The sequence below is a fragment of the Eutrigla gurnardus genome, assembly GCF_963514095.1.
Source record: "Eutrigla gurnardus genome assembly, chromosome: 4".
Lineage (NCBI taxonomy): Eukaryota > Metazoa > Chordata > Actinopteri > Perciformes > Triglidae > Eutrigla > Eutrigla gurnardus.
In genome coordinates, this window is record NC_139918.1 from 26,786,698 (window position 1) to 26,798,889 (window position 12,192).

The 12,192-nt window shown below is 45.5% G+C and overlaps 1 protein-coding gene across 1 annotated transcript; it reads left to right on the top strand.

Moving 5' to 3' along the window:
• Positions 1 to 962: 962 nt before the first annotated feature.
• On the top strand, positions 963 to 4,810 carry LOC311012503 (histamine H3 receptor-like; the record flags this gene model as incomplete). Its single annotated transcript, XM_084007972.1, has 3 exons — positions 963 to 1,200; positions 1,648 to 1,814; positions 3,955 to 4,810. The coding sequence occupies 3 exons, from the start codon at positions 963 to 965 to the stop codon at positions 4,711 to 4,713; spliced, it is 1,164 nt and encodes a 387-aa protein (XP_083864098.1). The 3' UTR covers positions 4,714 to 4,810.
• Between the last annotated feature and the right edge of the window lie 7,382 nt (positions 4,811 to 12,192).

Sequence of the window (12,192 nt, forward strand, 5' to 3'; positions counted from 1 at the left end):
AAGTCCGTTTATACCCAACCTCTCCTCCCGCTGAAGAACGTGCTGCAATAATATCCCACTATTTCCTTTGGATATGGCAACTAAAGCTTGTTAATTCCCCATTAGAGAAGAGGAACTCCATCATATCCTCACAGACGGAGGATGAGTTCAAAATCACAATCCATCACTGAAAAACGTGTGAGGACTAAAAACAAAAGCCTTTCTCTGCTTGGAGGAGTGATGCCATCGCTGAGCCAAACACGTAATTCAGACAGCAGACAGACAGGCAGACAGACAGGCAGGGAGGCAGAGAGGAAGACAGTCAGATAGACAGACAGGCAGGCAGACAGACAGGCAGACAGACAGGCAGGCAGAGAGGCAGGCAGACAGGCAGAGAGGCAGGCAGAGAGGCAGACAGACAGAGAGGCAGACAGACAGATAGACAGACAGGCAGGCAGACAGACAGGCAGACAGACAGGCAGAGAGGCAGGCAGACAGGCAGAGAGGCAGGCAGAGAGGCAGGCAGAGAGGCAGACAGACAGAGAGGCAGACAGACAGATAGACAGACAGGCAGGCAGACAGACAGGCAGACAGACAGACAGGCAGAGAGGCAGGCAGAGAGGCAGGCAGGCAGGCAGAGAGGCAGGCAGACAGAGAGGCAGACAGACAGACAGACAGTCAGGCAGAGAGGCAGACAGACAGACAAAAAGGCAGACAGGCAGACAGACAGACAGACAGTCAGGCAGACAGACAGACAGAGAGGCAGACAGACAGACAGTCAGGCAGAGAGGCAGGAAGGGTTTTTTGGGGAGGGCGCGCTCTCTCGTGGACCTTCTTGGACACTGTGATCCAGATCAGCAGGAAAAGCGGCGCGTGCATGGCTGTTGGATTGCAGCGCCCCCCCCCCCCCCCTTTCCGCCTGCCACCTGTTGCTCGGCAGGTCTGTTCGGGATCAGTCTCGCTCCAGCGTCGGTACCGGGACCATGTCGGAGGCTCACACCGGGTCCAACTCGAGCCGGCACTATTTCGCCAACAGAGTCCAGAGCGGCTTGGTGTTTTCGGGACCCGCGTTCGTCGTCCTGATGGTGATGATGGTGACTTTGGTGACCGTGATAGTTCTGGGCAACGCGCTCGTCATCCTGGCCTTTAAAGTGGACAAGAGTCTGAGGAGACAGTGTAATTACTACTTCCTCAACCTGGCCATATCAGACTTCCTAGTAGGTGAGTCCAACTTTATTATTATTATTATGATTTTAAATAGACGCTGGAATAAGGTGCTGTGATACATGCATGTTTACTCCAGATGTGTGCCACTAAGTATCAATCAGTTCAACTGATGTACCAAGAATATACTCTGTTGCCCATAAAGTTAGAATCATGTTTCAAATGTCTTGTATTTTAAAGCCCCAAACAAATGTTGTGCATGAATTCATTTCATTAGGACACATAATGTAATAGTTGGTCAAAAGTGATCATTTAAATAGGAATAAACAGAGTGTGTGAAAATGAGATATCCCAACTTTATGTGTATAATAGATTCTTGATACATTGCTTTATTTGGCGATGCTTGATTTCTTCCTATGATCTGCCCCTTCCTTCCTCTCCAAGTTCAGTCAGGTTAAACATGATTTTTTTCTGGTCCCCCTCTCCAATAACTCGTTTCTTCAGGGGCGTTCTGCATCCCGGTCTACATGCCCTACATCCTGACGGGCAGGTGGACTCTGGGCCGAGGACTGTGCAAGCTGTGGCTGGTGGTGGACTACCTGCTCTGCTCGGCGTCCGCCTTCAACATCGTCCTCATCAGCTACGACCGCTTCCTGTCCGTCACCCGAGCGGTGAGTGGAGCATCCTGGCTCCTCGCCGTGTGTGATGTCACGGGCAGGATGGGGACTCACTAGTCTGGCATATCTGTAAAAAAATAATCAGACAGGAATCCTTTTTTTTTCTGTTCGTAGCTGTAGAAATGTGCATCATCTGTGGCTTCGTTCCTGACTGCCGTCTCCCGGGTTATTAGGAGGGGTAGTGCCACCTCTTTCTCCCACATGTGCCCATCTGCAGAGGTTAATCATTCCTGACCCGTTCAGGCCCAGTGCCACCCCTAATTATAGCCCTTTCCCCATGATGGAGATTTAAAAAAAAGAAAGAAAAAGTCACATTTTGACTTTGGGATGTGGAAAATAGGATGTCAATAGTTGAACATCTGCTGATTAAACTTAAATCCACATAATTGAATCGACGTCTCAGCATCCACTGCTTCATTTGACTAAAATGCAGCATCAACACATTACACCCATTTTGCTGTTTAGTTTATTTAACACACATTCCCTAAAACCTGCAGCTGTCAGACCTCCTGAACTTCCCCCTCCTCGTCCGTGCGTTAGCCGACTGACTGTAGGTGGGACGAGGCTTGGCACAGCAGACAAAGACAGTGTTCACAAGCAAACACTTAACATCAGAGCAATGAATACAAATAACACCAGAGAGAGAAAGAGGCCTCTTCTTTAATTAGCCAGCTTTGATCATAGAGATCCTCCTCCGTGTGCCCACGGTCCCTCCAAACCTGGAGAGATCAATCGCATGCGAGGAAGCAGGCCACCGGCTGCCAAGCAGCATTTTCCTAAAAGCATTTCTCTCTGAACGCTGAGAGACAACAAGGATCGTCAACGGCAACGGGACGAAGTTTCGCTTTTGAAAGGAAAGCCGGAGTCACATTAGATTCATATGTTCTGGCAGTTAGATGCCAAAACATATGTACCTAAAACCTGCTGCATGCACGGTATTAGGAAGTATTCCCGTTGTGTATGTGTTGCTGATGTGCAAAATTCCACATTGGATTTACGAGCACGCCTGATTCTTCTCCATCGAGTGCAGCGGTGGCAAGAATCACTGTTTGCCAATTAATGTACACAAACATAAGTGGGAGCCACTTTCCATCTTTTGATTTCTGAAGAACCACAGTTTGTTATTTGGGAGGGGGGGGGGGGGGGGGGGGTAGAGGATGCTGTGGACCTGGAGACACTAATGGAGACGTGACAAGACTTTAACACTACACTTATCTGCAGTGCACGATGACACAATGTGGGAAAGTTCAAGAAGATGTCCTGTGATTTTAAAAAGCATGTAATTATGCAGCATGTGTTCCAGTGTCGCACAGCTTCATAATTATGTTATTCCCATTTTCTTTTTCTGGTTGTGGTTTTAAACCCCCTAATTATTCATACATATGCTGTGTTTAGTACAAGGAGGTCAGTGATGTGTTAAATATATATATATATATCCAAATGCTATACTATGATTTTTAAGATGTACTCCTCTTGAGTTCTTCTACTTCCTGCTAATTGTTAGAGATTAAAGGTTGAGTAGGTGATTCTACTCAGAAACACTTTATGTTATATTACTTGAAATCTTCGTCACGTATCGATAGCAATGAATACATTAAATACTCTGATATAAAAATGTTTTAAACACATCATCTGTTGCCGCGGCAGGACTGTAAAAAAACCCGTCCAATCAAATAAGTCGGGCCGCAGAAAATGATTGGACGTCCTTGCCTGTCTGTCGATGCTTACTTCCTGATTGGGCTCGTTTGGTGTTCTGGGGGGCGGGGCTTTGAACAGAGGTCTGAATGAAGGGGGCGGGACTTTATCGGTTCTGGATGTGTTCAAAGACAAAATCTCTGTGGTTTTTCCAAATAATACTCAACCTTTAAACTCTAATTTAAATTTAGATCATTAAAACGCTGCTGACTCATTAAAACATGACTAATGAGAATCCAATTTTCTGAGAAATGATAATAAAACGACCAAGATATTTTTACTTTTAATACGTTTAAAACATTAAAGGTACATGTTGCTGGAGTTGTAACCTGACCTTTTCCCTCACTGCTGTTTAATGAACATCGCCTCCCTCTTTATGCCTAAAAGGAGAATAAAGTGTTATTTTTTACTCATTATGTGGTGTGATTTGTATTTGCAGGTGAGTTACCGTGCCAGACAGGGCATGACTCGCCACGCCATCGTGAAGATGGCCGCCGTCTGGGTGCTGGCCTTCGTGCTGTACGGCCCGGCCATCGTGTCCTGGGAGCTGGTGGTCGTGGGCGGGAGCCGCGTGCCGAAGGACGAGTGCTTCGCCGAGTTCTACTACTCCTGGTACTTCCTGCTGAGCGCCTCCACGCTGGAGTTCTTCTCTCCTTTCATCTCCGTGGCGTTCTTCAACCTCAGCATCTACCTCAGCATACGCAGGAGGAGGCTCCACGGCAGGAAGGCCCAGCTCCACCTCCCACCGGGCGACACCGCCGCCACCGCCGCCTCCGTCCCACCCCCACTGTCTCACAGCTCTGGCTTGGGGGCCAAGCTGGCCGTGAGAGGCTCCATCAACTCCCAGCCCTCCTCTCCCAGTTTGGGTAAACTGGACCCCCATACCAGCAGGGCCGCCCAGCCCAGCCGTCTGTCCAGGGATAAGAAGATCGCTAAGTCGCTGGCCATCATCGTGTGTGTGTTTGCCATCTGCTGGGCGCCGTACACCCTACTGATGATCATCCGCGCCGCCTGCAGAGGGCGGTGCATTCAGCATCACTGGTACGAGGTCACCTTCTGGCTCCTGTGGCTCAACTCGGCCATTAACCCGTTCCTGTACCCGCTCTGCCACAGCAGCTTCCGCCGGGCCTTCAGCAAGATCCTCTGCCCGAGGCGGCACTCCGTTCCCCCGACGCTCGTCCTCCGTACCGGCCAGTGACGGCCAGTGAACCCGCGGAGGAGAGGAGCATCCTGACTAAACTGTGGAAACATTCTCACATCTAGAAATGACTCTGCAGCTGATGCAGCGTTGTAGTTTGTCACATAGGCCTCATGTTTTGCTTTTCAGTGTTTGGATGTTTAAGGTTGGAACTGTACAGTATGATGTCATTTATATGCATTAAACATCCATCATGGGCATGAAAATAATTCTCCTGTCCCAGTTTTCAAAAGATTCTAGATTACAATTACGTTGTTATTTATTTATGTTAAGCATATATATATATATATATATATATATATATATATTATATATTATAATGAGGATTTGTGTTTAAAAAAACAGGTAAGCGGTGCATTCACTGTGACTCCTCTCTCCAGTAAAACAGAACACTATCACCCTCTGCTGTTAGAAGGTTGATGGGAACAAAAAAGTGCCATTCAGTATAAATGCATGTGCATTTAAATGTGTTATGTTTTATCTATTTGAGGGGGGGCCGGTTGTTATGCAATAGATTAATAGGGGATTACATCTCTACACACACTTGAGTATAAACCATCGCTGCATTCATCACCACGTGCAAAAAATAAACAAAAGCAAAAAGCTTCTTTGCTGAGACAAACAAACATTTTCTTTATGTTTTAGTATTTGGCTTTAAGTAATAAAAGCGAAGTAATCTGTTTACAAACGATGCCAAAATACCATTTGACTGTGATCAGTGGATGCATGTGCCCTTGTGTGCCACTAGATGTCACCATTCACCTTTACAGCTTCTAGCGTCTGCAGTTTCAATTCGTCATAGAAAGAAGTCAGATGTGTGATTTACCCATCAACTGTTTTACTTTATCGTGTTTTATTTGAGAAGTCAGTTATCTTTATTTCTGCACCCGGACCCCGACTGACTGACATCAATATAGAAGAATGTAATTATCGCTTTATTAAACTGCATGCAGCTTATTTTTCCACATTTAGTCCATTTCCCTCTCACATAGTGTCTCTTGTTATTGCAAAACCTGAACAGTTACAGGAAGTCCTATTGTTTAGCAAATGTTTGATACAGTCCTTATGTGCTGTTATGCCATATATTGACTATTTGTGTAACTTAATTATCAGAGTATCGACCTAAATGTTGCAGTATAACGTACAAAGTACAATTTCTTTGGTGCTTATTTTGAGTTAATATAATAATATAAGATTTTCCAAAAATAAACACATCTCTGTTACTGGCTGAGAGCTCTTTATGCACAATCTCAAATCAACCAATCAAACCCTGTGATGCATTTTACATGTAGATGCTACCTGGTGGCTAATTGGGTCATCGCCAACACTATTTTAGTTTTTTTTGTATTGTTTCCATGAGATCTGATTAAATGAGCTCTTCTTTCCAGATGCAGACTTATTAGACCTGTAATTACACCATCATGTTAGATGGGGGGTGGGGGTGGGGGGGTACGTCTGCAGGTGCCGGAGGTCCCACAGGGGACTCGCATTGCTCAAATTGTTGCTGTTGTGCCACATCTGGACCCCGGTCAGGTGCTGGGAATAAGGGCACAGCTGCAGAGATCGGGCCTCTGCTCCTCCTCCCTCCCTCCCTGTGGTGGTGATGGTGGGGGTGGGGGGGCACTCCTCTGACCAGAGGGATGCAAACACATTTCCCTCGAGACGACAGGACTGCATTTATCAGCAGAATGGCGAGCTTCGGGTTTCACTCCCCATGTATCTAAAATGTAATGGCGAGAGCCGGATCCTCCTGATGGATTGAGATGTCGAGGATCAACTTAAATCTGTACAAAAATACAGATGAGAGATTATAATAGTGTGAGCACCCCAGAGGTGTTTGTGTATAGGTGTGTTTATGGGTGGGGGTGGGGGATGGATGTCTGTGATCCCTAGCAAAGCTGTGACCCCTAATGGAGCGCACCTGGGGCCCCTGAAGTTTATGGAGCCCCATTAGCAGAGACTCAGTCAGTGATCAGAGGAGGTGGGGGGGTTAGGGGGTCCTATATAACCCCCCAACCCCCATGAGAATCTCTGAATAGTTCTTATTTTGTTTGGTAACACCTCTGGTTTCCACGATGGAGAATAAAAGTTGACATATTTGGAATAAAGAAAAGAAAAGAGACGTTTTCACATTCCAGTGCAGCGAGATGATGACCAAAGTTAAGCTGGAATATAAAAGGGAAGCAGCAGACGAGGCCAAACCACTTCTACTGTGCAGATAAGTCAAAACTGTGACCTCTTTTGAAGTTGCAGCATCACTGAGTGTACACCCCCCCCCCCCCTCCCTCTGATAGGCTGTTCACTTTCTTAGATAAACTAAATGTAAACCGCAGTTTAATATTTCATGAGGGACACACTCGGAAAAAGAAAAACAGACTATTTTCTGCTTCTTTTTTTTTTTGCCTTTTTCCGTTCTTCCGTTTCCCCCCCTTTGCTTTTTTTCCTGCAGTGTACTTCCTGACTAGAGATTAAATAATTCCATTGGAATCCTCTTAGGATGGGTTCCCAGCACTTGGCAATTAAACAATTACATTTAATCAGCATGGGGCGACGCTTCAAGTCACCCTCATTTCAGACGTTGATTAAAAGCAATTCTGCAGTGGTTATTGCCGTCGACTTTTTCGAAAGCGCGGTTCACTTAGGTTTCCTGCCTCTGCGGGGTCAGGCCGGATAGCAATATGGCAGGTTCAGTGATGGTCGGGAGCCGCCGTCCGCCTGTGGTGGGTAAAAAACAGTAATGATAGAAGCGGAGGCAGACCTTGTGGCGTCCCTGAAGTCGGAGCTAGTTAGATTACTTTGAGACATTTTTTGACCTTACAGCAAAGAAGACTCAGCGAACAATAGAAAGGGAGGGGGGAGGAGGGGAGGATGGGGGAGGAGGGGGTGTTGAGTTATGCATGCAGGAGTCCAGATGTGTGAGATTTTTTTTTTTCTTTTTTCACGTGTGCATTTGACTGTGTCCACACACAGCTGTTTGTTTTCCCCGCATCTCCATTTAGGTGCATCTGCAGTGAATGAAATGCACCTTGACATACACAATTGCATCACGCAACAGCATCTCCCCCTGTGATGGGGGGGGAGGGCACAGAGGGGGTGGAAGGCTTTTCAATGGGCCTGTATTTGTACATCATGCTCCAGTGAAGGATACCTGGACGTAGCTGCCCCCCCCCCCCCCCCCCCTCCAACCCAGATGAGTGGTGATGGATACCCACCCCCCTCTTGTGAAGCCCAGGTGCCCCTGTTTCATAAGGCACCCCACCGGCTCCCCCAGCCCTCTTAATTAGCAGGCTTCCGTCAGCTGGCGGCGAGGCCTTTGAGCACCCAGTCGCCGGCCCTCCGCCTGCTGAAGGAATCCAGTTCAGTCCAGATCCTCGTCTAACAGATGGACACGTTGACTGAGAGGCATCAAGGCTTCTTTTTTTTTTTGTGAAAACCTGTAAATCATCTGTGAATTTGTTTGGAGATCAGATGCTCGAAAGGAAAAAGGAGGAGATAATGCTGTTTCTTGGGCGACTGCGAGAAGAACATTGTGTTTTTTTTTAAAGTGTGTAGATGATTTTTATATGATGAAGTCAAATATAGATAAAAGGTTTCACCAGGACTGGATTGTCGCCTTTTTTTTTTTTTTTTTTGGTTCCCGGGTGCAGTATCACAGCAGTGCTGTAACAATAGTCACTTCTAATGACATTCCCCCAGTAACTTCTTGCCTCCAAGAATCTCACGGGGGAAGGCGCGACAAAAAGTGATAATTACATGAAATATACATAGAGAATAAAGGGAGCATGTTTACATAACCAGGCCCATAAATATCTGACGGAGGAGACATTGTTCTCCGACTCTTTTTAAGCTGATCTCCCAGGGATGCCATTTTAATGACATGATGGTTTAAAGAGACGCTGCTCCGACTCGTTCCATATTTAATTAACTTTTGCTTTTCTGACGCAGAGGAAAAAAAAAACAGAATAAAGAACGCGTGATAGAGACAAACACACACGATAGCGGGGAGACAATAACAAATAGCTGGGAGAACAGAGAAGGAGGCAGGGGGAACATGAGCAGAGACCTTGTCATGCTTTTGTGAGCTGTTTACAATACAAGAGATGCAAAGGGAGGGGGAGGGGGGGAGGAAGACAGACATGGGTGAGAGAGGAGGGGAGGAAGGATGAGAGAGACAGGACGGGAATGAGTGATTTTTTTTAGGGGGAAAAAAGAAAGAATGATACATTTAAGAAAAAAGGAGAAGAGGAAGAGAGGAGCGAGAGCGTTGCATGCTGGGAGAGCGAGGCACTTGTTCTCCCGAGGGACTCCATTACGGAGCATTATTTAGTTCATCACCAATAAGAAGGGAAATGAGTGTAAAAACTGACAGGATGTGTTCAACTGACACTCCGGATTCATCCCCGAAAATAAACAGAATAAACAAACAAAAAATGAAAAAGAGAAGGCATCTTTTTTTGTTTGTTTTCTACTTCCTTTTCATGTCACGAGTTCATTAAGGTGAACAGCGAGCAAAGACGTCTATATGCACGAGTACATATGTCGCTAAAGACATGGGAAAACTTTACAGAAACACTGCCAGGTAGAACTGAGGAGGAACCGAGGTAGAACCGAGGTGGGACCCCGGCTCTCTCCTTCTTCCTCAGTCTCTGTTTTCTATTTTTACTGTCAGCTGTATACAGCGTACGCTGCATTATTGATACTTTCTTCCCTCCCCCTTTTTTTTGTTTTTTGCTCTCCTCTTGTTAGACTCTTCCCTTGTCCTCATATCATCACACCGAGCCACGCTGGGCTGCCAGAGCCGGGAGAGTTGCGGTTGAATTTGACCCCACCTGGTCTATATTTTATTGCTTGGTGTTTAATACATTTTTGAAAATCCTCCCCCGGCCCAAGCACACACACACATAAAAAAAAAAACTAGTGCCTTGTCTATTTCAAGTGTTTGTCTTGGTGGGGCAGAGGGAGATGACTGGAGGGGGATACTCACCTTCAGCTCCCCCAGTCCAGGGGAGACAGGGGAGGATCATTATGAAGGGCTGCAGAGGAGTGTGTTTGTCTATAGGTGTGTGTGTGTGTGTGTGTGTGAGCTCGGTGATGGACTTGACGACTCTTTGCTTCTCTACACAAGTGTGACATGATAAGCAGTTCAGAAAATGTATCGAGGAGATGAAACATGCATCTTCTCCTCTGATAAATTTACACATTTATTGACATTTTCCTAGTTTGTGCAGCTTGAAGTGACGTTTTTTTTAAATAATCATTACCCGAGAACTTTTTTTTTTTTGCTATCCGTATACATTTGTGGTAAAAAAAAATCTGTAAAGTAACTTTACTCTGAGGAGGAATATTCAAGATAAAACGACACAATTACAAAGAACAGACAGTATAAAGGCCTCTGTGAACACTCTGTGCAGGGACTACGCAGCGAGGTCGGTGGCGTCCATTTTGCTGACACAGTTCTGAAGTGAAAAGATGGCTCTGTGGATGTGGAGTGCCGGCGTGAGAGATTGGGTTACCCCCGACACTCCCAGCGGATCTCCCGGCCAAATGGATCTGGATCTCACGCTTGGGCGCACATATTGAATGCCATAAGAGGTCTCCGAGGTCTCCTTCGGCGGGGGAGGAATGCGCCGCCTAACAATGTGGAGTTTTCACCAAACTAAATTTTGCACCAAAGAAGAGTGATAGCAAGGACACGGGCGAACACAAGGGAACACACACACACACACACACACACACACACACTGAAAGCGTACCTACGTTTAGTGCAGCATGTTGCGACAGTGTATTAGGGCCACTGTAGAAAAAAAAAAAAAAAGAACCGGAGCAGAGAGAAGAGGGCAATATTCAGAGAAAAAAGTGGCAAATTTAATTGCTTAGATGCTAGGGGTAGCTTTCACTTGTTGTCATAGCAACGGCAAACATCCGGTGTTAGCAGAACCAAGCAACATGTTTATATCGGCTATAGATATTTATAAAGTCGCAAATGTGTCACTTTATAAACTCGCAAATTTGTTGAGTTTATTATGATGCTAACAACCGGCATCTATGCTAGCTAACTTCCCATGAATGTACGCATTTATTTGTCTAATTAATACATCACAACGTGTGAAAAATGGAGCCGAGAGAAGAGGGCAATATTCACGGAAAAAAAGTGGCAAATTTGCGAGTTTATAAAGTGACAAATTTATATTGGCTATAAACATTCATAAAGTGGCAAATGTGCCACTTTATAAACTCGCAAATTTATTATGATGCTAACAACCGGCATCTATGCTAGCTAACTTCCCATGAATGTACGCATTTATTTGTCTAATTAATACATCACAACGTGTGAAAAACGGAGCCGAGAGAAGAGGGCAATATTCACAGAAAAAAAGTGGTAAATTTGCGAGTTTATAAAGTGACAAATTTATATTGGCTATAGACATTAATAAAGTGGCAAATGTGCCACTTTATAAACTCGCAAATTTATTAACAACCGGCATCTATGCTAGCTAACCCATGAATGTACGAATTTATGTTTCTAATTAATATACAAAAACATGTGACAACTCCTCTTTAAGGTCTTTAGGGTGATGATGTTGATGCTTATTGTTGGTTTTATTTATATGACGACAAATTGTCATCTTATGGGTGTTTTATTGATCGGGGCGGTTGGACTTAGATGCCGGCAAACATCCTGGTGTTCCAAGCAACTTCTTTGAATCGGTTATATATATTTAGAAAGTGGCAAATTTGCGATTTTATAAACTCACAAATTTCTGACACATCTGCGAGTTTATATATAAAATTTGTATATTTACTACTTTTTATCTGTGAATATCGCCGCCCTCTCTCGGCTCCGTTTTGTTTTTCCTACACTAACACGCCGTCGTAGGATGTTCACGCCGGATAAAGTGGCACATTTTGTTTCAGCCTAGTGGGTTAGCGACATACAGCACTGGTTCACTTAGGATCTCATCGTTCTTTAATAAAGTCTTAACGCTGGCTGCCACTTTTCCTCCAGGGGGACTTTGGGTATTAGGCTGTCAAATGAAAAAAAAAAAAAAGGAGTCCAAAATGGCATCACACACACACACACACACACACACACACACACACACACACACACACACACACACACACACACACACATCCTGGACAAGAACAATGGCATTTCAGCGACTCCCAAACATCTGGCCCCGGCCGAGGACCGGGGCCCGGGCTCTTATAGCGGCGTTGAGTGCCACTCGCATCGAGGTTATGTTCAGGCAACGACGCCGCGGAGGATCGGCCCGGGCTAAGTTATCTCTGAACAAGCCATCCATTCTGCTGCTTTCTGATGGAAGAATACTTGGGGGCTGTGTAATTATATTGCTTTAAATGAACCCCTGAGAACGCCCCTGCCAAAGCGCCCACAAAGTCTCACACTTGGGCGAGTGTCAGAAACACATTGCTTGTGTATGCACATGTGTGTGTAGTAGCTGTGTGTGTTGTGCT